A 27953-nucleotide genomic window follows, 5' to 3' on the forward strand; every position below is an offset into this window, starting at 1 on the left:
GGGGGGGGGGAGGGAATAAGCGCTTGAATTGCTCCTTTAAAATAATAATACAATTAAAAAAAAACAGCATTTTTTTGAACCGTACAAAATCATGATTTTCTTCGTCTCCAGCTTCCGGGGGTTACCATGGTAACATTTAGACGCCACAGGGCTCTGGGGAGAGCTCCATTGAACCTCCCGGACACGTCATATTTCAACCGTGTATATCTCCTGCACGCAGTCTCAGATTTAAAGGGCAAAACAGAGTAAAGTAACACAGACTATCGGAGAGGACTGCGGCTTTTATTTGCAGTTGCTTTGTTTACCTGAAAATCGTCAAGCTGAAGAGTTTCACCTCGAGCTTCCATCTTTTTTTTATAAAGTGCGGTACAAAATGTATTGCATATACATGTGTGTGTGTTATGTTGCTATCGAGCAGGGGAGGCCCACTCCGGTCCTCAAGGGCCACCAACGGGTCAGGTTTTCAGGATATCCCTGCTTCAGTCGAAGACTGAGCCACTTGTGCTGAAGCAGGGATATCTTGAAAAACTGACCCGTTGGTGGCCCTTGAAGACTGGAGTTGGCCACTCCTGCTGAAGAGCTTAAGGGTCCATTAGAACAGTCTGTTAAAAAGGTTTTACCTACGTTTAGTAAATGTTCCATACAACAACAAAAAAAAGGTGCATTTTAGTTGAAATACAAATTAGTACAAAGATATCAGGTGCGAAAACCGAACAGAAGCTTATATTCTCAGATGTTATGCACTTTAACATAAATATGACGCCCTTTGCTACAAAGTGGTTATAGTTATTGAAAAAGAATATATTGGTATACCAGTGTTAAAGGAGATGAATTCATTGATTGCAGTGTTTCACTCAGAAGTAATGGTCTTTTTTGATGAACTAAACATTAAATCATTTCTAAGGAGCTTTACACTAAAAAAAACTGTGATTTTATTTATTTAAGTGCTGTCGTTTTCTTTTGATTTCCTGAAACACCAGCAATGTCTTGCAGGCTCGTTTGGCGAGCAAAGGGTTAAGGGGCTCATTCTATATACAGTACAAAAATCCCCGTCGTCTTAAATGTGGGATTTCCAGTGATCGGACGATTCCGGGCATATAGCATAAGGACCAGATCCGCAAGAGGGTGCCGAGCTTTAGCACGCCCCCGCTCCCACTCATATGAATGCGAGTAAAGGCGTGGTAAAGTTTAGCACCGTTTTGTAGACCTGGGCCTAAGTGCCAGAGATCATTAAAGGTGTTTAATGTGCGTTACAGGAGAATCCGATACTGAAAGGGTTAAATATTTTGCAAAGCTGTTCTGAAATGTTCTTGCCTTACAAAACAATACCGAGCTATACATAAAAGGTTTCTATAAAAAAAATAAAGTAGCAGGTGTATAAATCTCCTGTCCCAGGACTGTGTGGGGGAAGTTTGCACTTCAGATCCCGTGAGCACAGTGGACATGGTTTAGTACGATTGTTTTCAGTGTGCAGAATGTTCTTGGTGTGGTTTCAGTATGCAGAATGTTCTTGGTGTGGTTTCAGTATGCAGAATGTTCTTGGTGTGGTTTCAGTATGCAGAATGTTCTTGGTGTGGTTTCAGTGTGCAGAATGTTCTTGGTGTGGTTTCAGTGTGCAGAATGTTCTTGGTGTGGTTTCAGTATGCAGAATGTTCTTGGTGTGGTTTCAGTGTGCAGAATGTTCTTGGTGTGGTTTCAGTGTGCAGAATGTTCTTGGTGTGGTTTCAGTATGCAGAATGTTCTTGGTGTGGTTTCAGTGTGCAGAATGTTCTTGGTGTGGTTTCAGTGTGCAGAATGTTCTTGGTGTGGTTTCAGTATGCAGAATGTTCTTGGTGTGGTTTCAGTATGCAGAATGTTCTTGGTGTGGTTTCAGTGTGCAGAATGTTCTTGGTGTGGTTTCAGTATGCAGAATGTTCTTGGTGTGGTTTCAGTATGCAGAATGTTCTTGGTGTGGTTTCAGTATGCAGAATGTTCTTGGTGTGGTTTCAGTGTGCAGAATGTTCTTGGTCTGGTTTCAGCGTGCAGAAAGTTTATGGCGTGGTTTCCGCACGCAGAACGTTCTTGGTGTGGTTTCAGCACACAGAATGTTCTGTTGGTTCAGCATGCAGAATATTCTTGACGTGGGTTCAGCACGCAGAATGTTTCTGACGTGCTTTCAACACGCAGAATATTCTTGAGGGGTTTGCAGCACGCAGAACGTTCTTGACGTGAGACGCTTGCGGATAATTTCATGGCACGTCCCCCTCGTGAACTTCTGCAATTTTGTCTATGGATCGGAGGAGTTCGGCCACAAGATTTAACGTCTCGGCTCCAGACACCAGCTGCCTGCATTGGGTAATAAATAGCAAATCATGAGAGTGAGATACCGATGTTTCACTTGCAACTCCCCAGTTTGAACATACCCTTCAACTGTTTGTCCTGTGCCTATTAAATTCAGCTGTACCATTTGTACCTATCCAGCTAATAAAAACAGCTGGGAGAATGCTGATTTGGAGGGGGGGGGGTTGTTAATACCACTTCTATTGTGTGTGTATATATATATATATATATATCTCACTTGTGTACATTTGCATGTCTCAGACAGGTCTGCCACCCAGTCTCTCCTCATTATCGCTTAGCAAACAGTGCTTCCACTGCAGCCATGTCATTTCCGGAGCTGAACCTCATTACTTTCAGCGCCCGGGACCCCCTGCTTCCCGAGATACTTATCTCCGTAGGGGGTGCCAGTAGCAGCTCAGACTTCGCTATTTGGGGCTATCGAAATGGCATCTTTAAAGCTCCCACGCCCTGCGGGCCAATAGGAAGCTGTGACGCAATCCACGTGATGCGGGAGCTTTAAACTGCACGGAGATGCCGGCACCGCCTACAGAGGGAAGTATTTTGGGGGGCGGGGGGTCCCCGGAGCTGAAATCTGTTCCTAGGGGTGCTCCTTAAAAGCAGCAACCACCCCAAACATCTTATTGTTTGGTTTACTGACCTTAACCGGAGGGTTGCTTAGAGTTGTGGCCCCCCACAAACTGTGGCCCCCCAGCTGCTGAGATATTTGAGGTGTTTTTGTGCCAAATTTGTACACAATAAAAATACCAGGGGGCGTGGCTCTGACGTCACAGCGTTAGGCCGCGCTGTGATTGGCTCGCAGCAGCACGAAAATACAAATTTCTTGTATTTTCACAGATCTGCCGCGCCAACGGTCACAGCCTTGCGTGCTCGCGTCTCAAGTATAGCAACTGCAGGCTCGCACCTGCAATTATCACTGACGCGCGCGCACGCACTATATTACAAGCCTAAGAGGACACAGCGGTGGTCATCCTGGGGCCAGCAAGTCGGATTGACTTAATTTTTTTAAATTCATGTGTTTCTTTTAAAGCGGCTTACCTGTGCTTCTTAAGTGCATAACAACATCTTTTGTGTCCATTCACATTTCCGCCCTGCTGGACACAGCCAATCTGCCTGTTTTCTGTCAAAATTCCCCTTTGAAGTCAATGAGGATTATGTCCGAAAAACAGCCCAAATCGGCGCTTTCAAGGGTAAAGAATAAGCCCCCGTAGAAGCAATCCACCGAACTGGAATAGTGCCGATCAGGGCACTAGCACACAGAAACTCCCATTCGAGTCAAGTGGAGTTTCTATTTGCTTGTGCCTTGATCGGCGGTCTCGCCGTTTAATAAATAACCCCCCACACCCGAGACGTTGCTTAGGAAAATGTCCACACCCAATAACACGTACTTCACGGAAGATTGGGCGCGCTGCGCCACTTTGTGAAGGTTCTCCAAGGCCGCGTTTGCGTTCTGCTTCACGGCGTTCATGCTGGCCGTCTCCCCCCTCCGCAGGGCTTCGTTCTCAGCCCGGAAGGTGCACAGCTGGATCTGCCAGAGAGAGAGATCTGCTATTACAGGGGCACGTCCATGGAAAACACATGGTTTACGGCCGGGGCGGCCAACTCCCGTCCTCAAGGGCCACAGACAGGTCAGGTTTTAAGGATACCCCTTGCTCAGAAGCAGGCTCTTGGACTGAGCCACCTGTGCTGAAGCAGGGATGTCCTGAAAACCTGACCTGTTGGTGGCCCTTGAGGACTGGAGTTGGCCACCCTCTGTGCTATGATCACAATGAATCCTACCAGCGAGCGAGGTCGTAATGGATATACTATGCTACGGTTGTTAGTATACAAAAGGATCAGGTTTATCACGCAGTCTCTGGCCGTAAGTCACCGTGTCGTCTTAAGGCAGAAGACTGCTTAGTAGATACGGGCCGCGGCATCCTTTCTGGACGCATTAGCTGCCAGCTTGGCCGGCACGGCATTGCTAAACAAACTTTGGGACCAGGGACACAGCGACTTTGCATCCGGAACAATGTCTCGTGGCAGATAATCCGTTCATGCAAAATATGCTGCGGGCGCGAGGTTTGCATGTTTTGTTTACACTTCTATCGCTTTCTTCCTCTTTTACAACTGAAAGGAGCAATATTCCCCAGACGCCTATGTGAGTTTAACTCATATAGTATAGGACAGGGGTGCGCAAACTTGGGGGAGAGGGGGGGGAGGGGGCGCGAGACTTTTTTTTGGGGAAGGGGCGCAGCTCACTTACCCAGCTTCAGTCCCGGTTCCAGTCCACGCATCTCCATGGCAAAGCGGCGTCATGTGACATGATGTCACATGACCCATGGAGACGCGTTGTCTCGCCCCCGCGCTTCATTTGAGGTGAGGGGGTGGGGCGTGACGCAGGGAGAGAGCAGCGCGGGAAGTTTGTGCACCCCTGGTATAGGATCTTGCATTCTGACCATGTCCTGCTCTCTTGGTAACCTTTAGACTGCAACAAGCTCTCGGGGAAGCTCCATTTTAAGCTCCCACTTGTTATTTCCAACGCTTATTTCTCCTGAAGGAAACAGCAGCTTTCAAAAATGTCAGACTGTTTTGGAAAGGGCGAGCAGACTTCTCGCAAAGTGAAATGCAAAAACCACGGCGCTCACTGCAGACTGCTGCGTTCATTTCCATTCCTTTACCAGTTCACTACCTTGGAAGTTACGATACCATTTTGGAGTTACTATAGGAAATAAAATACTTGGCCACTTTTGATGGCAGAGTCTGTCCCGCTGGGTATCAGGGGGACATTAGAAGTTAAGTGTGACCACAACAGATTATTTGCCTGCGGAGTAGACGCAGAGGGGGCTCAACTCCAGACCTCAAAACTTGCCAGCAGGTCAGGGGTTTGAGGATATCCTAGCTTCAGCACAGGTGTGTCAGTCAAATACTGAGCCACTGATTGAGCCCCCTGTGCTGAAGCAGGATCTTCGAATGAGCCATCAGTGCTGAAGCTGGGATATCCTTAAAACCGGACCTGTTGGGGCGGTCTTGAGAATCCCTGGACAAGAGAACCATATATGAAGTACAAGGACTCCCCCGTAGAGGGGGCTGCATTCGTGCCTCTGTGTTAAAATGCACCATGTACACACGGCTATCCTTTTACCTGGAGAAGGGCCACCTCCTGCTTCAACCTGGTCACATTATTCTCCGCCTTCGCTGCTCTTTTCTGAATGAAGTAGAAATTGCCGTGTTAGTCCAGCTGCGACAGTGCAGAGTAAAGGAAAACTTCCGTATTAGGCGACAGCTTTTTTTTTTATTTGGACAAACAATTGATATTATAGGACAAGGTTTCGGGAGTTCCACGCTCTTCCTCAGGACCAGCAACACAAGGCAGAAGCATTACAAACCATTCTGATGGCGTGTAATAAACCCCACATCAGCATATGCTCTTTACTAGGACCCGGGGAACAGAAACAGGTGCAGCGAGATAAGCCGTCTAATAAGGTGGAAGCCTTGAATTCTACCCCTCAGAATATCTCAGTGAAAACCAAATTATAATGAATCACAGAAACAAAAGCATTGTTTACTCTGGTGTGTTATTTGAACGTGTAATGACTTAGACTTTGCAAGAGTTGGGGCTTCATGCAGGGTGACCATATTCTTCTTAAAAAAAAACCCAAAAAGGACACATTGCGCATGCGCGATCGAAGCGTGCCGGCCGTGAATGCGCGATTGAACACTTAATTGACAAACTCTTCCCCATTCAGAGGCCCCCAAGAAATTCTACTTGCTGCCTATTGCCCAGATCCACCAGAGGGTGTTAAGCTTTAGCACCCTCTGCTCCCATCGCTATGAATGGCACCCTTTCGTCAGTCTGACCCTACCAGAGATTTTACCCTATTTTGCCCCTTGAAGTCCAGGTGGTCAGTAAAAAAATAAATAAATAAAAACCCAATACAATAAAAAAAAATTGACAAATATTTATATAGTATAGGTTGCGAAGCAATTAAAAATAAATAAATCTCTTATTTACAATTACACAAAATAACAATATAACAAAACAACAATATTAACAACTTACTGTCATCATCTGCAGATTCTTTTCTACCTGCTGAACCATCGATTCTAAATCCTGGGCTTCTTTTTGCTCTTCAAGAATTTTCTCTTCCAGTTTTCTCTCCAGATGTTGAACTCTTAAGACAAGAAGTCACATCATTTAGGATTAGCGTGTATACTACTATTTATATGGGGAAGGCTCAGCGAGTAAAGGCACTGACTGATAACAACGACACTGAGTGTGTATCAGGGGAGCCTGGTTCTATTCCCGGTGTCGGCTCCTTGTGACCTTGGGCAAGTCACTTTATCTCCCTGTGCCTCAGGCACCAGAAACATAGATTGTAAGCTCATCGGGGCAGGGACTGTGTCTGTAACATTGCTATGTGCTGCGTACCGCGCGCTATACTGTAATTGTGACGCGCTGTGTGTCCCATTGGGAGAAAAGCGCTATATGAAATAAAGGTATTATTATTAATATATAACGCCAACAACCTGTGCAGCACTTTACAATAGACGGTAAATAAATGAATGGCTTACTGGATATTACACGCTGATAAAGGAATGTTATTCAGAAGGGAGTGACGAACACACAAGCTTCTGACTTAAAAGCAGTAACCATGCTTTCTCTTTAAGCTTCTATGCTGGAGAAAGAAACGTGCCACAATGTCGCTCCACGCAGATCAACATACGTAAGAATGGAGGAGACCACGTTACTGCCACGTACTTTTCTGTCTGAGTTTCGTGCAATGCCACAAGTTCGCAGATTTTTATTTTCAGGTGAGAGTTTTCTTCCTGAAGCTACAAGTAAAAAAAAGAAAAAGAAATAAATCAATGAGTTTAATATTTTATTGACAGGAATCTCAAACTCAGTTGTGTTTGACAGCAGGTGAAGTGCATTTCTTAATTGCGTATAAGAGAATAGAAATGCATAGGGTCCTCTGAATTAATATATATAATATAATAGCAGTGCTACTTTTTGAAGGCCCTTAACTAGGGGCGCCAAATTGACGTTTTTATAATACGGGACGCCGACATCCTGTATGAAAGTGCGACGTCATAACGGGGGATGAATGATTTGCACACGCTTGGAGCTGAGCGGTATCTCTCGCGTGACGCTATATTCCCTGGTTTGTATCCTCTCTGCGTTTGGCCGGAACGGGGGAAGACGCGCGCTGATCTAACAAGTAACGTTGGGAGAAAAAGTAACAACTATAGGGGCGGCGGGTGTTGTGGTATTAGGAGATGACCAGGCAGTGTCCTAACTTTATTATTGTCACAATTTAGTAAGGCGACATCTATCGGGAAAGGGAACTGTTACACTCAAGTAGAAATCTCGTATGTTTTTATATGACAGATTTCATTGCAGCAATTGTAAGTTCGGGCATTGCACGTCAAGGCGCTAAAATACGGAACAATGATGCATCCCGACAGACATTACCAGAATTCTTGTCTGCAGCTGAATCACTGTGCGACGTGACAATGTGGTGAATAATGCTGGTTTGGGGAACTTTGGAAGTTGAGCAAACACCCTCATGGATACTTGTATTTTTTTTTTTTTTTTACCTACAAATGTTAAGTCCTTTTAAAAAAGAACTGGTGAATTAATTCAGGAGATATAAGCGTTTGAAATATTAAGTGTCCGGGAAGTTAAAATGAAGCTCTCCTCAGAGCCCAGTGCTGTCTATAGGTTACCGTGGTAACCTCGCAAACTAGCGCTGAAGAACAGAAGCCACAAACCTCTTCACAGTGCATTTGCAGGGTATTAAAATGCAAGTCTTCAATTGAATCGCTGGTAGCAACGGGGCCCGTCTCCGCTCCTGGGCGTGACTCCGCTAAGGGAGAGGGTCTCTGGCCATTGCTGTCGGTAGAGTGCCACGTCGCGAACTTCTCCACTCCCGACAGCTCGCAGTCGCTGTACACGTAGGTCACGTCAGAAACGTTACTAAGTGGGGAGCTGGGTGCTCTGGCGCTGTGGGTGCGTTCAATAACCGACGGGTGGTAACTGCCACTCCAGTCCTCGTCCTCGATATCCAGCAGATCCTCATCCACCGTAGGGTCTTTAAAAAATGGTTCCTGAAAATCCAGACTCAAACGGTCACATGTCTCGGGGAGACGATGTAGTAGTGTGGCCGGCTGTATGACGCTCTAAGGACGAGATTACACATCTATATTTACAGTCTTTTTACACAGTTAAAAACATTATGATTATGGATATAGACAGTGTTCGACAAATCCATTAAAATACAGGCCCGCGGCGACTGGATTTTACCCCGTGGCGACCTCCTCATGGCCGACACCAAGCAGGGCGGGATTGGGAGCGGGACTAGGTGGCGAGTAGATTTTTGGGTGATTTGTCAACCACTGGATATATATATATATATATATATATATATATAGATGTCTGCAAGTCATTATGATGTCACCAGTATGATGTTACATGCCAGATATACAGCCCACCAGGTACAACACCCAGTGGCTGACTTGCTACACAGACACAGTTTAATTAATAACCTTTAAGATCTGCTAAATCGGCATAATTACGCTGGGTACAACTAGATATTTATAAAATACTAACAAGATGCATAGGATTTGCATGCAGAATTACATTTTGCCCAGAGAGCCGACACTCTAATTTCCTTTAATGCTTACGAGAGGTAAATGAATGTGCCCGGGTTCCCACAGAGTTAAAAAAATAACGCCTTGAACATTTTACTAAGGCTTAGCAAAACATTTAAATAAATGAATCTAAACATTCATTTCATATATAAATCTTAATGTGTTCTCTACCAATAAAGAGGTCAAAATAAAAACTGCACAGATTAAAAGATGGCTTCTGAGCAGAAAGCTAAAACATCTCACTGAGGGTCATTCTGTGTCCATCTATCTGTGTTTTCGGCTGAAAATCTCTATTGAAAATAAAGATTTTTGAATAAAAACGACACAAACAGCCGCTCCGGTGGACACGGAATAAAGCCCTCTAACACAGGGAAATAATTCACATATCTGTTTACACATGTCGTGGAAAAAACTCAGTCCCACACTTATTCTTTTTAGGCAAAAACAATCTGTTGAAAATCTTTATTGCAGCAGCTGCTGCTTGCAAGAATACATTCACATAACAATCAAGACATGCATCTGATCTCACATAAATGCACAATAGGTTCTTAGTATATCTTATGTATGTATGTATGTATGTATGTATGTATGTATGTATGTATGTATGTATGTATGTATGTATGTATGTATGATACCAGAAGAAGGGGCGGGCATATCTTATATCACAGTGTCAGCACTTATAACTTCATTGGACATCTTACTTTTCTTGCAGTTACTTGGTTATACACTTTGCAATATATTTTAGCAGATTAAGCAAAAAGAAAACATGCGCTAAACTACCTAATCTTTCTCAAGGCCGACAGCTGGTACATCTCTGACTCTACAAGGGGGAGTTAGTAGATAAGACGGGGGGGGGCAGCTAAATAAAGAAATTACAGTTTTAGCATTAAGGAAAGTTTGAAGAAAAACAATGACACACACACACACACACACACACACACACACACACACACACACACACACACACACACACACACACACACACACACACACACACACACACACACACACATAGACTTTCAACAGAGCTGGGGGGCTTCGATGCAGACATGTGGCGAGCGGCCTCTTACCTTCCCCTTCGCCATCTCTTCCTGCAGGGTCCCTCATCATGGCGCCGCGACACCAAATGGCGTCTCGTTGCCCTGACAACGGGGCATCACGTGCCGTGTCACGTACAGCAACTTGACGCCACATGCCGTCCCTGTTGTCATGGCAACTTGACGCCACTTGATGCGGCGGCGGCGCCATGATGATGGACCCAGCAGGAGGAGATTGCGAAGGAGAAGGTAAGAGCGTTACAGACGCCCCGCGCTCCCCCCCAATCAGTTTAATTGTTGTGGGGCAGAGCGCCGGGGCGTCTTTACGCACGGGGCTTGGGGGCACCGACATCACTGAGTCTTTAAATACCCCATCAATATTTCGCTGACCTAAAACATTGCACCTTTGGGTGACACACTCTCCGGTTATGTTCTATGGTGGAATATTACATCTTACCGACCTTAGGGAACGCTGCGTCACCGTCCCCCGTGTTCACAGCTGGGCGATTCTTGCTCTTCACAAACTCTTTGAAGGAGAAGGGGTTTGCATTATCTTGATCTTCCACTTTACCATCTGCAAAACAAGACAAAGCCATCACTAATCCAGTCCGAGAAATATGTAACTGCAGGTTTAAGCTCAATTATAGTCATTTATAAACCACTTAGATAGTAAGCTCTCCGGGGCAGGGATTTCATATACTATTGTCTGATCTTGTTTGTTGCAATTATTGTATTCTAACTCCCTGTACCGTGTTGTATTGTATTGTATGTCTTTATTTATATAGCGCCGTTAATGTACATAGCGCTTCACAGCAGTAATACATGTGGTAATCAAATAAATAACAGAGAATATAAATAACAGATCATGGGAATAAGTGCTTTAGACATTAAGGAAGAGGAGTCCCTGCTCCGAGGAGCTTACAGTCTAATTGGTAGGTAGGGAGAACGTACAGAGACAGTAGGAGGGAGTTCTGGTAAGTGCATCTGCAGGGGGCCAAGCTTTATGTGTCATGTGTTCAGAATAGCCACAGTGCTATTCATATGCTTCTTTAAGCAAGTGTGTCTTAAGGTGGGTCTTAAAGGTGGATAGAGAGGGTGCTAGTCGGGTACTGAGGGGAAGGGCATTCCAGAGGTGAGGGGCAGTCAATGAAAAAGGTTTAAGGCGGGAGAGGGCTTTAGATACAAAGCGGGTAGAAAGAAGACATCCTTGAGAAGAACGCAAGATATATATATATATATATATATATATATATATATCTCAAATGGAAATATTACTGTGTGCTCATTTGCATGTTATACACACACGCACACACACACACACACGCTGACAGTATACGCAGCGCTATACACAGAATTTTGCACACTGTAAGTTTCTATCCCAAAGAGCTTGCAATCTAATGTTGATGCCCCGAGACTGTGCCTCTAACACAGAAGGGGTTAATAAGAGTTTTATTTTAAAAGCTGCCATTCAATGGGACAGGAGGTAATTAACCCAGAACACATGTAACAGGCTGTGATACTTTTGACCTGACAGTATGGTATGAATGAGACCAAACCCTTTCCAAACGGATTTCTTAAATTTCCGCTCAGTTGTTCCAATCCGCTTTGCTATGAATGGTTTTTCAAAACCGCGCAACGTGCTAGCAGGAAATATGCGGTTTTGAAAAACCATTCACGACCAAGCGGATTGGAACAACGGAGCGGATTTCCAAGAAAAGGGGTTTTATCCCATTCAATCATTGTCCCAGCGCCATAAACGTCTTTTTGCTTTCAAGTATCAGATCTGGGTTTCCAGAGAAAACCAGTTAAACTTTTTAGGCTGCTTGTGGACTTGTGTGATTTTTGTTATTGTAACACTATATTAACACTATATTGTTGATTGCACTATTGTTAGGTGTTGACACATTGTTTTGCACCAAATGTAACTAGTGTTTTGTATACACTAATTTTCACTTGGCGGTGTGTTGTACTCACCATCCTCAATGATGAGGCTCTTGGATCTGACATGAGGCTGCTTGGAGAATCCGGACATGACTGCAGCCCAGTGCTGAGCAATAAGGCACCAGGGGAGTTAGGGGGGCTGCATGGGCAGGGACCAGGGGCTAGCAGGCTAAACATTTGAGGGTCATCTCAGGAGGGAGGAGATGAATGCAAATGATGCAGCAATACCCTGCTGATCAGAAATCAATAACTAATCAATAGCCACTAATGTGGTCATCAGGTGCAGGGGGTGCAGTGGGTGCAGTGAGACATACAGTTGATCACGTGGAATCTGCAGGCGGCTGCTGGGCAGACCCCTCCTCTCCCACTGACAGCAGCCACCGGAAGTGACCTCACCCGGCCGGAAGCAGGAAGTGAACCTGCTCACGCGTGTGTCTTGGGAGGTCAGAGGGGGTGGGAAGGGGAGAGCTAATGATGGCGGCGCACCTGGCGAGGACCCGGGCGTGGGGCGGGATACGGAGGTAACGGGGGAGGGAGAATTAAAGCGAGAGCTGGTGGGGTGGGTAACCTGAATATCATTCCCTAATTAACCCCCCCGGCTTTCTTCATTTGCCCGAGGGTATTCTGTGCCACCCTACCCTTTGTCATGTGATCCAGAGTTATTTAACCCCCTCAACGCCAGAGGGGCCCGCAAGGCACTGCAGCTGTGATAGCCCGAGACCACAATTGCCCCACCTCCCCGGGGTGGTGGGGACAACTGTGATACCTCAGGCCTATGACTACGATTACCCCCTCCTGGTGTGGTGGTGGCATCTTTGGTACCCCAAACCTGATACCATAATTACCCCTCCCCAACTGTGGTACCTCAGGCCACGATTACCCGTCTGGGGTGGTGGGGGCAGCTGTGTGACTTCCAGAGCTTTATTTGTATTGGGGGGTCCCCCGACCTCCTGTGACCTCTCCGGTCAGTGATTAACCATCAGTTTGATCCATCCTGAGAATGTTCTGACTCGGACTCCACAACCATATTTGTAGTTTACCTGTGTCAAAACAGTACAGCAAATCTACAAACGCCTCATGAACTAGGGGGTCCCTGAGGTTGGGGGGACACAGATCAGCTTTGAGGTATAAGGTACATTTTGGAGGGATGTCTGCACTAAATATTTTTATAACTAGACTTGTTACAGCTTTAGGTCTCGTTCCCAGTATAATAAAATAGGATTAAAGGAGGGGTTCAGTGAGTAAAGGCGCTGACTGAAAACAATGACACTGAGTTTGAATCGGGGGACCCTGATTCCAATCCTTGTGTCAGCTCCTTGGGCAAGTCACTATCTCCCTGTGCCTCAGGCACCAAAACATAGATTGTGAGCTCATCTGGGCAGGGACTGTGTCTGTACCATGCCTATGTACCGCGCGCTATATTGTAATTGTGACGCGCTGTGTGTCCCATTGGGAGAAAAGCACTATATGAAATACAAGTTATTATTTATTAAACCTAGATTTCCATGGCAGATAAGCCGCACCAACCCACAGAATCTGCCCATATTCCTATCTTCAATGTCTGGAAAACCTCAGGCGCTATTTGACACGAAGAGCATTTTTCTATACCACAGGTCACCAGAACTTGATAAGGAGCATCATGAATGCCACCATGAATTCTGTGATTTTGTATAAAAATAATAATGCAAACCTCGTCTGAATGGTGGCCTAAATGCAGTTATTTATTTATAAAATATTTTACCAGGAAGTAATACATTGAGAGTTACCGCTCGTTTTCACGTATGTCCTGGGCTTCAAGCTGCAGTTTCTTACATTTTTTTTCTCCATTCAATATGTGCATCAGTACAATCTGCACACTGAAAAGTGATTAGCTAAACTGCAGATCGATCCGTTCTCCTGTAACCGATTGCCGAATCGGGGGTTATTTAATTAACTGTTAGGGCTGCACAAGAGTACCCAGGATGCAAAGTTCTGTGTGGAAGATCATGTGACCAGGCAGGCACTAGATATAATTGGTGCACTGCTAGAGAGGGCAAAAGGGGTGTGCCAGAGCCTGTCTCAGAAGAGGAATGGGGTGTGGCTTTGTAAATGGTTTCTATAGAAACAAAAATGCTTGCTACATTAGAATACATTAAAAATGTCTTTAATTTAAAAAAAATTTTTTTTAATGCTGCAAGTATTTTCTCATAGCACAGAACTGATTTATTAAAAAAAAAACATGTATAATACTGCTTTAACTGCAGCAAACGTCTGCACTTTACATAAATGGACTGAAGGTCTGGGTCAGTGGTAATGTCACTGTCTTTGATGTGGGTGAAACCAGTTAGAATCCCAGTGTCCACTCTTCTTGCGACCTTGGGTAAGTCACTTTGTCTCCCTGTACCTCATGCACTAAAATTAAAGTGTAAGTCCCTGCGCCATAGAGCTGTCAGGCGCTTTTGTAGATGTGTTGTTGTAGTGTTTGTTTCAAGCAAATCTACTGTTTATTTTACTCTAGGTTGCCTATTCGTCTATAGACATTGTAAGAATGAGTCAGTTTTTCGCTGTTTATTTCAGGTATGGCCTCTCGGGATACAGAAGTTACAGCAGCGGCACCAATTACCACAACATCCCTCTTACTTCCCCGCTGCCAGGGGTGCCGAAAACTGTCTTTGCAACCGTCGACGGGCAGGAGAAATTTGAAACAAAAGTTACTACTCTAGAGAACGGGTTACGCGTGGCATCGCAAAATAAGTTTGGACAGTTCTGTACGGTTGGAAGTAAGTATACTAGCAACACGATGGTTGTCCTCTTGATCATCTTGTGCACGTTCTCAAACCTCTAATTGGAGACTCACAGCAACACCAGGTTCTAGAAATAACCAGTGCATTTGCTGTACACCTAAGTTAGCTATGAGGGTAAGCAGTGGTGGTTCAAAAATGTAGTCCGTGTGAGGTCTGTGATGAGATTTGAGAGCCATTTGTCTGCTGAATGCAGATGATTTGTGGACACCGAAATACAAACATTTTTTATTATATTGTACACAGTTTCAGAACTGATCGAGAAGGGGGATGGGGGGGATATGATGGAAACTGTCAACTGTATAAAGGAATTCTACAAAGCACAGCAGGGAAGCATATTACAAAGAAAGAGCTAGAACAAGAGGTCATTCTCTGAAGCTGGAAGGTGGCAGCTAGGGGGAGATATGAGGGAGTACTTCACCGATAGTGGTAGATTTACTGAATAGCCGCCAGCAGAGTGTGGTAGGGCTGTTAAAACATGCTTGGGATAGACAGAACACTGTTGTAAATCTGAAAGCCAATGATCATATAGGGTCTGAGGTTTTACTGCAGGTAGGAAAATGGGCAGCCCGGGTGGGTCACGTGCGTCCTGCCTGTCGTCATATTCTGTGTGTCTATATGTGAAAATAATAGTAGTAAATCCTTCCATGCTTCCGTATCCCGTTTGCTGCATGAGTGGCCCCAAACAATCGTAAAAAAAAAAGGCCTTTTGCCTCAATGATCTATATTATACTTCAGGGGTGGGCAACTTCAGTCCTCAAGGGCCACCAACAGGTCATGGTTTCAGAATATCCCTGCTTCAGCACAGGTGCAGTCGAAGACTGGGTCAATGATTGAGCCACCTGCGCTGAAGCAGGGATATCCTGAAAACCTACCCTGTTGGTGGCCCTAGAGGACTGACGTTGCCCATCCGTGATACTTAAACATGTCTCTGCTAATGCTTATGTTGTCCTATAGAAGCTGTGGGGATGTGTTTAATTTCATCAGACAATCCTGTCCCAAAACAGTCTCTCTGATGTGAATTATTGGAGTAGGTTTTGGTCTCCTGTTTTTAAGAAATGACACACAAAGAGGGAATGCTGGGATATTACTCTGGCTCTCCTAATTCAATGTTTATATTACAGTTTTGATCAATTCTGGATCAAGACATGAAACTAAATACCTTAGTGGCATCTCGCATTTTTTGGAAAAACTTGCTTTTTCAGTAAGTATGAAATAAACTTTGCAATCCGCTTTGGTGTGTGTGGTGTATGACCGTGAATGCAGTGAACAGTATAGTATTCTGTGGAGCGATTATACATGTGAACACATTAAACTTGTTTGTTTTTGTTTTTTTGCAGTCCACTGCTCAGTTTGGCAGTAAAGATGAAATCCTTCTCACGTTGGAAAAACACGGGGGCATTTGCGATTGCCAGACCTCTAGGTAGGTGAACAGGTTAATTTATTTTTGCCCATGGCCGTTGCTGATATGGGATGGACGAATCTAGCGCACCCACTATAGGGGCGTCCACCCACCTTACTTGTTTGTTATTAGTAGGGATTTGAGGACATTAACTGCTTTTTAAATACAGCATTACTTGTGATGCAGATTCCGAACTGTATATTCACAGCGACATTACAATGAGTTGAGGGAAAGTATGATGCAGCCTCATAGATATCTCTGCTGCCTCTGTCCTATACAAACGTGTTCCCTCACTCCTGCTGCAGTTTTACATTGGTTTCTGTTACAGGGATACCACTATGTACGCTGTATCTGCAGATACTAAAGGTTTAGATACCGTGGTCAGCTTGCTGGCCGAGGTGGTGCTGCAGCCCCGGCTCTCAGGTCAGTGGTCTTTCTTTGCCCCTTCATCAACCTGTATGTTTTGCAAATCCTAAGGTAGAACCCGTACCTGGAAACAATGTTTGATCAACTGGTGCTTTTCTAAATCATTCTAGCGTTCAACACCCCCCCCCTCCCACCTTTCCTCCCCACAGCATTGCTCATGCTGCCCTGACTAATGATGGAGTATAAAGGGGGTGTAGAGGAGCACAAAGGGAGCCCCTGAAAGTGTAAAAACATTTTTAATAGGAGCTAGTAATGGTAGGCAACAGTAGATGCAGTCACCAAAGGAATCTTTTAAAAAAAAGCATGAGTCAGAGGGTTACCCCAGCGGGATTAACCCGTGGCATCTAGTGGTCTCCTGCACAGCGTCCCGCTCCACGCGGCCTGTGTTCCCGGGGAAGGCGACTGGACCGGCATCTGTTGTCCTGGCGACGTCCGTCACTTCCGGTGTCGGAGGGCGAACCCAGCGGCTGCTTCCCGGAGCTAGAGAAAGACACGGCTGTAGAGCTAGATGGCTGCAAGTATCGGCGTGTGGGCTCTACGCGTTTCGCAAGGCTAATTCTGGCTTCCTCGGGAGACCGGTGATGCAGTATATTGTAGGGCTGCCTGTTCTTCGTGCACTTCCGGCTCTTGCTTTATGACCTTGGAACATGAGGTGCAGGCGGCACAGTTGGCATGGAAAGTCTCCTATGGAACATCCAACTAGAACAATTGCTAATTACAATATTCTAGACATTTAAAAAAAAAAGCCATTTAATGTAGGTTTTTATTAAAAGACGATGGCAAAGAAAAGATTAGATGAGATCCAAGTGGAATGGTTCATTATGGGCACTTACCCAAGGTCTAATTGTTTCTAATGTGGAGTCATAAGGTGTTCTCTCTGTATTCATCGTCACTGGATGTTAACGATTAAACTCGCTTGCTTTCCTTCCAGAGGAGGAGGTTGAGATGACCCGCATGGCTGTGCGGTTTGAGCTAGAAGATCTCAACATGAGACCAGACCCAGAGCCCCTGCTCACGGAGATGATCCACGCAGTAAGCGGTTTCCCATTGAACTTGCCCTGTCTCGCCTCTTACGCCGTATCGATGTAAACTTCTCATTCTCGTCTTTCCATTTCTGAGAAAGGAATGATGGATCATTTATTGCAAAGCGGGGCCAACGCCAGTCAAGGTCCACCAAACATGTCAGGCTTTAAGGATATCCCTGCTTCAGCACAGGTGGCAGTCGTCGACTGAGCCACTGATCGTGCTTCAGCACAGGTGGCAGTCGTCGACTGAGCCACTGATTGAGCCACCTGTGCTGAAGCACGGATATCTTGAAAAGGTGGCCCTTGAGCACTGGAGTTGGCCACCCCTGATTTATTGTATTACTAACACTAAGTAGAGCCGATTAGATGTTACTGTAACCCCATCTCCTTGTCCAAATGATACCTTGGCATTTACATGGTGTTCTCCTTATTTCCCAGGCAGCCTATCGGGATAACACATTGGGGCTGCCCAGGTTCTGCCCCACAGAGAACATCGATAAGATTGACCAGAAAGCTTTACACGCCTACATGCACAACTACTACACCCCGGACAGGATGGTGCTGGCCGGCGTGGGCATAGAGCACGAGCAGCTTCTCCATTGTGCCAGGAAGTACCTGCAGAGTGTGGAACCCGTGTGGGCGTCTGGGAAACCCAGGAACATTGACCGGTCAATTGCACAGTACACGGGAGGGATTGTCAAGGTAAAAAGCTACTTCCGGCTGTAAACGGGTTAGCCCGTTAGTGACACTTTGCAGTAACTAGCACTGAAGGACTTCAAAGCAATTTCTACTGCCAAACCCACGATCGGTGTCCGCCGAGGACATCATTGCAACGTGTTGTAGGGCCCAAAACCACCAGTGGGGTTGATAGGTTGCTGCGCATTTGTTGGGTGGGTCCCTTTAACATGGCGGATAAGAATTGGTGTTATTCTTGGCAGACCCCAAAAGCAACATTGTGTGGCTTGCTTTTGCCGATTTCAGCTCAAACAACGCACGCCCATTAAAACCATCTCCTGGCATATCACCTGAAGCTAGAAATGCTCAATAAAGTACTCCTTAATTCCACAGATATTGAATAGAGGATTGTAAAGATATTAATGTGTGAGATGCCAGTGATCAGGATTTATGTTGCCCTAGTAAGCGAAAATAATTTGTTTATTAAAAAGGTTTTAATAAATTGCAAATTGTTGAAGAGGTTTCAGGGTTGTTGGGAAAAATGAGAACCATTCATACTTTCCTTAAAAGAAAAAAAGCTGCTGTTGACAGAATGTGAAAAAGGTAATAAAGATCAGGGATAAGTCAGGATGATTTGCAGGGTGCACAGGGGAACAAGGAGGACCCTACTGTGAAAAAGTAATATTCCAGCATCTCCGTGGCATTATTTCATTTTAATGTAAGTTATGCCATTACTGGCATTTTCACTGTCCATAAAGATGAGTGGGCAAGAGGGCGAAGAAACCACGTAATCTATGAAGTTATCGATCACAGAAATAGAAGTGTTTTGTTTGGTGCGGGATTATAATTCCAAGTTTGTGTTCCTCAGATGGAGAAGGACATGTCTGACGTCAGCCTGGGTCCCACCCCGATCCCAGAACTCACACACATCATGATTGGCTTGGAAAGCTGCTCCTTTCTGGTACGTGTCATTCTTCTGCTAAAAAGAAATGGTTGCTTGCCTTGTGTTTCTGGGAGCAGAAGTTGGCTCTTCCATGTGTCCTACGGACTTCTGGGAAATTAGAATATTCACTTCCTGTGCAGGTATTCACAGGTTCTAGTGATGTCATTGGGGTTTTCCAAAGGGGGCCTGACATAGAAAAGATTACTGGAAGCAAAGCCACACGAGTAATGTCATTTTAGATACGTTTAAAAAGGCAAATGGTTGAGTTTCAATATTTTGTAATAATTGTTCATATCTGCACAGTATACGTCGACATGAGTTTCATTGCGAAAGATTGCACGTGGCTGCCTGAGCAACTCCAGTGAAATGAGCTATAGCAGGTTCTCCAAGGACTTGATTTGCACCACTGGCCATGAGTTGGAAGAGTCCCTGACCAAGAGGAAATAAAGCCCCAAAAGTGTAGGCAACACGTAATCCACAAAGCATTGATTTTGAACAGAAATAGCACCAGAAGCGAGCTCACTAGAGCACAGCTAAACGTGTGTGTGTGTGTGTGTGTGTTACTAATGCTGCTGCTGTAATGTCACTTATGTGTGCTGTTCATTTTGTAATAGGAAGATGACTTCATCCCCTTTGCTGTGTTAAATATGATGATGGGAGGTGGAGGATCCTTTTCTGCAGGAGGGCCAGGGAAAGGCATGTTCACCAGATTGTACCTCAATGTGCTGAACAGGTAAGAGCTTTTTAATGAGCTTGATTCACTCCCATATTTATGTCAAATGAAAAACTAGATCCAGTGAAAAGCTGACCTGCTGTTATCAGAGTGATTATTTAGACAAAGCAGCGCAGGGTTGTGAAAACTGTTTACAGCTGCAGCTTGTAGTATTAGGTAGTAATGGCTTAAATGACACCCAATGTATGCTTCTAACTGAGAAGACCTCTTCTTGACACGTAGATGACTGTTGGGCCTCCAATCTCATATAGTGCTGAATATGCCGAAATGCTTTGCCAAATGAGTATACCAAAGCTATGCAGTCAATTGTCTTTAAAACTCCATAAGGGTGAAAATGGCGCCTCGTCTTCAAAAGGATCCTTAAGAATGTGAAACACAGAGCACAACACAAAGCCCATCTCGTAGAGTAGTATTTTTTATTTAGTACTCGGATAGGTGCTTTTTGTTATGCCTGTCTGTGTTGTAGGGTACTAGTAATGCGTAGACCTGATTATCAATTCCATACCATATCTGATGGTTGGGTTTGAGTGCCTCTATGGCAGGACTGCCGCAAACATGCGCATGCAGCTTTGTGCTCTTTGCCAAGCTTGTTCTCGGAATACATGAAGTATTGATACTGCGGAGTAACGCTGTGCGTTTTGTGACTTCAGGCACCATTGGATGTATAACGCAACATCCTACCATCACAGTTATGAAGATACTGGTCTTCTCTGTATCCATGCCAGTGCAGATCCGAGACAGGTGAGTCCAGGATTTGGCAATTTTGATGATGCTGATGGGAGAGAACTTTTAAAAGTATTACATATCGTCGGGGCTGGGAAAACTTTGCCTTCCTGCATTGGGAAGCCACTCATCCACCACGGGCCCAATGCAGGAAAGGTTACAACTGCTGCAGAATGTCTCCGGACGTTGAGCTGGTAATGCCCGCTCCCCTTCCCGAAGTTGCACCCCACAATGCCTATCATAGTGCTAATGAAAGCATTGTGTGGTGCGACTCCGAGAAGCAGAGCAGCCATTGTACAGCTCTGCTTCCGGAGGCGTTTCTGCAGTCCGTCAGCTCCACGCGTCCCACCCCCTCACTTCCAGTTTGTAACCTCCTCCCTCCTCTAACAGGTCAGGGACATGGTTGAAATCATCACTAGGGAATTCGTCTTAATGGCAGGAGCCGTGGGGGAGGTAAGATGCTAATCTCTTACCTCAACATTGATGAGATCTTTATTCTACGTGACCAAACGCACCGTGCTTTTACTGCATTACCTGTTTGGATCTGGTACATTATAATCACCTGCTATTTTGGGTCTGGAAAAAGAGAGCGTATCTATTCAACGGCCACCTGTGCTGAAGCAGGGATATCCATAAAACCTGGCTTGTTGTTGGCTCTTGAGGACTGGAGCCGTGATCTAGACCAGGGGTTTGCAAACTTTACCCCCTGCTCGTGCCCCCCCCTCCTTACCTTGTCTTCGGCGTCAAATGACACTGCGGGGTCGCGTCATTTGACGCAGCGTCGCCGGAGACGAGGGAAGTTGCAGAGGCCTCGCGCGATCCCCCGGCATTTAATTTAAATGCCTTGGAGAAGAGCACGGGGCCTCTGCAACCGCCGCGCGCCCCCCCTCGAAAAACTTGCGACCCCCAGATCTAAATGATAGAAAACCTGTGTAATCTATGAATCTTACGTGGAACTGATATAACTTCTGATCCATTCACATTGTCCCTCTCTAGTATTTCAGTAATACTTTTATTTGCAGCGAGTCTCGATACTTTCTCCACACATCCTTTCTGGATTGGGTGTGATTTTAATTCAGGAGCCCAAGCTCTAGTATTACCATTCGTTGCGTGGCATGTTCACCTTTGCTGGGTTTGTCCGTGCAGATGATCCCAAGCTCAGGCTTCCAAGACGCGGCACAGCACATATATTTGATCTACCCTTGCCAGGTGGAGTTGGATCGTGCAAAGACGCAGCTAAAATCAATGCTGATGATGAACCTGGAGTCACGACCTGTTATCTTTGAGGACGTCGGCAGACAAGTGCTAGCAACGGGTGCAAGGAAACTTCCCCATGAGCTCTGCAATCTGATCAGTGAGTGAAACCTCTGCATGTATACAAAGGCTTCTCCAGACAGCGGGGCTTGTGCATTGTGAAGTCCCTGGCAGTAATAGCAGTGTACTCTGCAAGAGTTGGGTTGCAATCCATGCAATATCCTACATGGGGTTTTTTTTTTTTTTTTAATTTTTTATTTAAATTTCTGTAATATTAGATACTTACATTTAAATTTTTTTTTTTTAACTCCATGCCATTTTTAATGCGTTTTAATATGAGCATCCTTTGATTCCTATCGCAGGTTTTAGCACACTTCCCCAGCAGTGCAAGATCTTTGCAACACTTCCCTGTTTGTGATCATTTGTTGGCAGTGGTCCTCACAGTTTGAGCTGCAAACTGTGACAATAGTAATATAAGAATACATTGTAGCTGCTGAATTACACTAACCTGAAGGATTGATTGAAACTTAAAGGCGGCCATTTAGTGAACCCTGAGACGCCAGATCTTTGCTGATCGATCACGGAAGAACTAATAGATTTTTTCCCCCCCGAAGTGCCGCTTGGATTGCCTCTTTAACGCAGCGCTCCAGAACTGGCCCCCCATGAGGGGTCCCAATGTGACTGCTAATTCCATACCAGTTGCTTGGGCGGTTAAGTGCAGTTAAATGCCTAGGCAACTATTATGGACACAGAAACGCGCTTGTAATGTAAATTTATAATGCTTACAAAATGTATACATATAATCTCAATATTTAAATGCATCTAAGATTACATTACAATAAGCTTGTGAACCTTTTACTCCTAACATGCTTCTCGCTCTGGCCCTTTTATAGAACTAGTTCTAGAGTCCCGTGTTAAAGATGCGCTCTGTATCCTCCTTTCAGATAACGTGAAAGCCGACGACATCAAGAAAGTCGCCACCAAAATGTTACGCAACAAACCCGCAGTGGCCGCGTTGGGAGACCTCGCAGAGCTACCAGATTACGATAACATTCAGGCCGCGCTGTCTAGCAAGGACGGGCGCCTGCCCCGGTCGTACCGGCTGTTCCGATAGGGTGGTGACGTGTATCTGCTGCTTGGACTTGCGAGCGCATTTTCCCTTGTATCGCCGCAGAGCTGGGATCCGCTTTGAATATGCCCAGAGAGGACACACCGTCGTGTTCATGTGTTTCAGCCACACAGAGAGGACATGCTGGCTTGTTCATGTGTTTCAGCCATGCTGGAGGGAGGGAAGGGTTTAACTAGAGATGGTGAATTGCTGATGGATCAGGCCACTTCTGGGGTGTCTCTTATCTGTAAAGAAGCCCTTAGTTAATGGAAGAAGATTCATTAAAAGACTAAAGCCATGATTAACAGGTTCTGTTTTTCAAGTAGTAGACGCACTGAGTTAGGGTTTACAAACCAGATTTGTATGTTGCTTTTTTTTCTTGTTAGATCAGGCACTTATACAAGTAATTGTGATTTAAAGCTTAGAGACCCCCTTTGTAACGATGTACATGCTGCATCTTTCCAGCTATAACAGGTTCATCACTTACAGCTGCTGATTCCCTCCTCCCTGTACCCACTACTTCCCCAAACTCCAATATATGAACCCCTTTACAGAGGCCTTTATATGGGTCATATGCTACACCTTGTACATGGCAGATCTGACAAAGGTTTACAGGTGGGTGCTATCTTCATTTCCAGAAGACAAGAACATTTTGTAGACTTGAAAGTCTCAGTATTATGAAAGATGAGCTGATCGAGACCATCTCTTAGCATGAGGTTGGGCAGCATAGGCATTTAGGCCCATATTCACTGACGTGTGCTACGCTTTAACATGCCCTAACTCCCATTCAAAGGAATGGGAGGAAGGATCTGCTAATGCTTAGCACTCCTTCGTGAATATGGGCCTTAGAGATGCCATATTACGCAGTATAACGTGTTCTGCTGATTCCATTGACGTATCACGATTTACAGAAACTGGTAATGGAGGCGCGCCGGTAAGAACAGTGAATAATAGTACAGTATTATGGAGTAGGAGGCGGCAGATGTGAAGGTCTTCTGCCAACATGGCGGCTCCTGTCACCATCTCCCAATCATGTTTTATTGGATCCCTAACATTAGTACCATTTGAAGTGTTCATTTGTCTCCCCCTTTTTTTAAAATTATTTTTAGGTATGTATCTGAATAAAATAATCCTTTTTATCGGGGGGGTTTGTCTGGATTTTGAGATGGGTGGCTCAGCCAGCCGGAAATGTCTGGGTAAATTCAGAAGGTGCGAGATCTATCCCCCCACCTTGTCCTGGCTCTAGGTACATGTTGGTGATACTCAGTGGTGGAATGGTTACCCTTCATATCAGTTGTCTCTTTATCCCTTGGCTGCTGGGTGCTGTCCATCATACACTTGAATTGAAAATGTTATTTAAAAAAAAATATATAAACTTCTGTGCCTAAAATCCTGGTCTCCATGGAGTACGTTTCTAACGTGTGTTGCCACAGGCACTGATAGTTGGAAAGCTGCCACTGTTTGACAGAGGCAGTGAAGAAGAGAAAACGGTGGTGGGTGCCCAAAGCTTGTTGGCAGGGAGATTCCCTAAACTGTGTTAGGCCACTTAACAAGCTCTTAAAGTTGATGCCACTTTAATAGTAAAGTTACGTTGGTGTCCTTTGAATACAGGCATGCCCCGCATTAACGTACTCAATGGGACCGGAGCATGTATGTAAAGCGAAAATGTACTTAGTGAAGCACTCCCTTATTTCCACTTATTGATGCATGCACTGTACTGCAATCGTCATATATACGTGCATAACTGATGTAAATAACGCATTTGTATCAGGCTCTATAGTCAACCCGCTTGCGCACAGCTTCTGTACAGGTAGGGAGCCGGTATTGCTGTTCAGGACATGCTGACGGGCGCATGCGCGAGCTGCTGTTTGCCTATTGGACGATATGTCCTTACTCGTGAGTGTCCTTAAACCGAGATGCCTGTACTGCATTAAGTCACGTTTTCTCCGTTAAAGAACATAGCTTTAATTGTAATGGACATTAGTGCTAATGAGACATCATATCATCCCCGATTCACTAAACTTCGTTAAGGTTAATAGGAGGAAATAACGTTTTGTTAATTCAGCGCTAAACTGGGAGTTACTCCCACCCAGACCCGGAAATAGAGCTGTGGGAATAGGAAGCGCGTCAGCCCTTTCCTATGATTTAACGAACATAGCATTATATCCCTTCTCTCTCCAGCAAAAGCCCTATTTCAGGGTCTGAATAGGTGCAATGTCAAAACCGTTAACGTATTGATCACCTATGCAAATGTGCCCAAATATATTACTAATTTCAGTGTGAAATTACCTTAGTGAATATGAAGATAACCCCAGGAACATGACACACGTTCCTATTTTAGGTAACGCCACACGCCCGGATTAAACAGACTTTAGTGAATCTCTCCCCCCCCCCCCCCCCCAAAGTGTGACCTTTCAATGCTCCCAAGGATTCCTAAAGCCTCCACACCATAATTTCTGGGTCAAAAGTTTCATCGCAAACATTTCTATAAAAAGAAACCGTACCAAGTTATGGTTTCATACCCGTGTGACGGGCTACAGGGTACGCTCCTCTAGTATAAAGTCTTGCAGTATATTTTCTGCTGGCGGCTATGGTTGGTTGTGTGTGTGTACACAATCTAACGTGCAACTTTTTCTCGAAAGTAAGGTCCTATATATTTTGTCTTTGAGTAACGGGGTCTGCATTTATTGTTTATAATGTAACTATGGTCCTTCCACATTGTTTCCAAGTTGAGCTTACAAAAATATAGGGGATATATTATTCCTAATGGGGGCAGCTGTTGCTGCCTTGCATTGCAGGCCGCTGAAAGCAAAGCAATTCATATGAAATGTGTTGATCGAGGATACATTATATCTGTGATATCTGATGTGATAAGAATGTTTAAAAAGAAAAAGGAAATAATGTCTCTTACCAGCGTCACTGTGTGAGTGGGATCTATCTGCAGTGTGCTGGTGGCCCCTCTGGAAGTAGCAGTAATAAATCATGTGGAACAATGGATCTGTAGCAATTGTTTATATGGAATGTACTGTATTATTCTGAACTACTGTAGTTAGTGTCCCGTTACGGCAGCGCTATTGTGCGACATGGCCCTGTACTTAGAGGCCCGCGCTCTCCCCTGGCCCAACTTCAGTGTCAACAGTTGAATGTTGTGTTGGTTAAATGAACCGCCATATATAAACTGATTGCCGGGGAGTAGAGCGCAGGGCCTCTACGTGCCAGCATCTGCTCCTGCTACCATGTGACGATGTGCGGGCATTACCCGCGCGTCACGTGCTGTTGCGTCGTCGACATGTGGTAGCAGGAGGAGGTATGCTGGCCCTGGAGGAGGTAAGAGGCCCCCATACTCATTCTGCACTGGGACCAACCCCTACATATGATGGGGTACACAGCACAGTTAACAGCCCCCTTTATAACCATCATATTTAAGAGTTAGATTACTAAAAAAAAAAAAAAGTCTTTCACACACTTATTTTATCTGGAATGATTTTATTTTGTGGCGGGATGTTCAATTGATAGATAAATATATTTACATATATTACATTTTATTTAAAATAAAACTAGAGGAGGGCCATCTTCAAAGCAGGAGCGTTCATTCGTGCTGGTGGGGCTGTAGTAGTGTGAAGCTTTGAGCTGTAAAATTGTGGTATAGTGATATTTTAAAGGTCCCAAGCAAGTTTCCCCTTAGCACTCATTACTACTTTTTTTGGGAGTACCTCCAATACACAAGTACTGTGTGCTGCTTCTATGTTTCAAACAGTTAATCAATCTGTATTACAATGTTGTTTTTTTCTGTGTGTAAATAAATCATTTTAAAATAAATTATGCTGTTTCCAAGTTTAAGCTTCCGTTTGTTATATCTGCATTAAAAAGGCATTTCCTACTGTAAAATTACATATGTGCAGTTGAGTAAAAAAAAGTTGAAATCCTTTAAGAAACTTGTGACAATCTGCGGCAGATCCGTTCAGTTTCATGGAATGCCACGGAGAGAGCAGGAATTAAAACAGGTCCATTTCAGCCATCTTATGGCCCAACATCCCATACTATTAGAATGTGTTATTCTCTGTACAATACAAACGTTTGTTGCATTTCAGAAAAATAATCCATGCGACAATGCAGGCCACAGAAGTTCTTGGATGGCAGCTGTACCACATTCTACCCCCCCCCAATACCTGATACCACAGGGGAGGGGGCGTTTCTTGATGACCGCACACGGGTTCAGCTTCCACTACGTTCGCGCAGAAACGGGCCACCCGTTTCTTCCTTGGTCAGGAGACGGTGCAGACGCTGCTGCTTTTCTGGTTCTTTGCTGCCTGACGTCTCTGCAGTTCCCGTGAACTTCTCCTTTTTATTCCAAGCAAATACAGCTCTCTGTCAAACAGCCCTGCAGCCAGGGGAATGCTGAAACACGTGCAATATGTGAATCTTTCGTAGCAGTTAAAAGCCTTTGCTGCCAGATGGGCACTATTCCTGATATTAGAGCAGCAATTCCCCTTTTGTTTTTAGAGAGCAGATCCTCTGGAGCTGAACTGTGATATTTTCAGTTCTGTGGGCCCTGTCTGTTGCCAAGATACTGAGGAAGATAGCGGCTTTTAAAAGGGGACTTAAATGGCTGTCTAAGCCTGAGATTTGGTAGTCGCAGTTTCCACAAGAGGGAGATTTAACCCATTGAGGGGCTGCAGCACCCACAACTACTCTCCGAAGCGGTCACATGATGGCTCTGTCGCCCATCATTGCAGATTACGTTCCGAGCTACGTCGGAGCGCGGGATAAGATCTCCCCTTTCAGACCACCAGCACCCAGGGTGCCAGAAACCATGACTCAGTAGCTATGTCATGGGAGACTTCAATTAGATTGTAAGCTCTTCAGAGCAGGGACGCCTTTTCCTAAATGTTACTTTTATGTCTGAAGCGCTTATTCCCATTATGTGTTATTTGTA

The 27953-nt window shown here is 45.0% G+C and overlaps 3 protein-coding genes across 9 annotated transcripts in view; 1 reads left to right on the plus strand and 2 right to left on the minus strand.

The window, feature by feature from the left end:
* On the minus strand, window positions 1-12338 carry ENTR1 (endosome associated trafficking regulator 1). Of its 2 annotated transcripts, none has more exons than XM_075578892.1 (8): window positions 11982-12338; window positions 10469-10581; window positions 8092-8427; window positions 7079-7152; window positions 6380-6491; window positions 5462-5524; window positions 3726-3865; window positions 1-2325 (listed from the first exon to the last, which is right to left on the minus strand). In XM_075578892.1, exons 1-8 carry the CDS (start codon window positions 12037-12039, stop codon window positions 2229-2231), a joined length of 993 nt encoding a protein of 330 aa, XP_075435007.1. In that variant the 5' UTR covers window positions 12040-12338; the 3' UTR covers window positions 1-2228. The 2 variants fall into 2 exon arrangements, with proteins under 2 accessions (XP_075435007.1, XP_075435006.1); XM_075578891.1 differs by having other exon boundaries at window positions 8092-8499; window positions 11982-12337.
* Window positions 12331-26836, plus strand: PMPCA (peptidase, mitochondrial processing subunit alpha). The gene is made up of 13 exons (XM_075578889.1): window positions 12331-12469; window positions 14505-14707; window positions 15853-15932; window positions 16069-16151; window positions 16459-16553; window positions 17488-17588; window positions 18020-18283; window positions 19125-19217; window positions 19814-19932; window positions 20583-20673; window positions 21046-21108; window positions 21865-22009; window positions 22854-26836. Exons 1-13 carry the CDS (start codon window positions 12420-12422, stop codon window positions 23021-23023), a joined length of 1557 nt encoding a protein of 518 aa, XP_075435004.1. The 5' UTR covers window positions 12331-12419; the 3' UTR covers window positions 23024-26836.
* INPP5E (inositol polyphosphate-5-phosphatase E) overlaps window positions 26468-27953 on the minus strand; it is a 13001-nt gene continuing 11515 nt past the window's right edge. For 5 of the 6 annotated variants that reach the window (XM_075578883.1, XM_075578882.1, XM_075578885.1 and 2 more), the window contains exon 11: window positions 26469-27415. In XM_075578883.1, coding sequence (XP_075434998.1) covers window positions 27283-27415 — 133 coding nt within the window. In that variant the 3' untranslated portion in view covers window positions 26469-27282. Of the gene's footprint in view, window positions 27416-27953 lie in introns of all 6 variants that reach the window. The other variant, XM_075578884.1, reaches the window with a different exon arrangement.

This window comes from Ascaphus truei, chromosome 21 (genome assembly GCF_040206685.1).
Source record: "Ascaphus truei isolate aAscTru1 chromosome 21, aAscTru1.hap1, whole genome shotgun sequence".
In the NCBI taxonomy this organism is placed as follows: domain Eukaryota; kingdom Metazoa; phylum Chordata; class Amphibia; order Anura; family Ascaphidae; genus Ascaphus; species Ascaphus truei.

Coding starts and splice junctions, on each gene's coding strand:
- PMPCA (XM_075578889.1), top strand. CDS start 12,420: ATGATGGCGGCGCACCTGGCGAGGACCCGGGCGTGGGGCGGGATACGG. Junction 18,284..19,124: donor ACACGGGAGGGATTGTCAAG/GTAAAAAGCTAC, acceptor TGTGTTCCTCAG/ATGGAGAAGGACATGTCTGA. Junction 22,010..22,853: donor TGAGCTCTGCAATCTGATCA/GTGAGTGAAACC, acceptor TCCTCCTTTCAG/ATAACGTGAAAGCCGACGAC.
- ENTR1 (XM_075578891.1), bottom strand. CDS start 12,039: ATGTCCGGATTCTCCAAGCAGCCTCATGTCAGATCCAAGAGCCTCATC. Junction 6,492..7,078: donor CACGAAACTCAGACAGAAAA/GTACGTGGCAGT, acceptor TCTTGTCTTAAG/AGTTCAACATCTGGAGAGAA. Junction 3,866..5,461: donor AGGAGGTGGCCCTTCTCCAG/GTAAAAGGATAG, acceptor TCTCTCTGGCAG/ATCCAGCTGTGCACCTTCCG.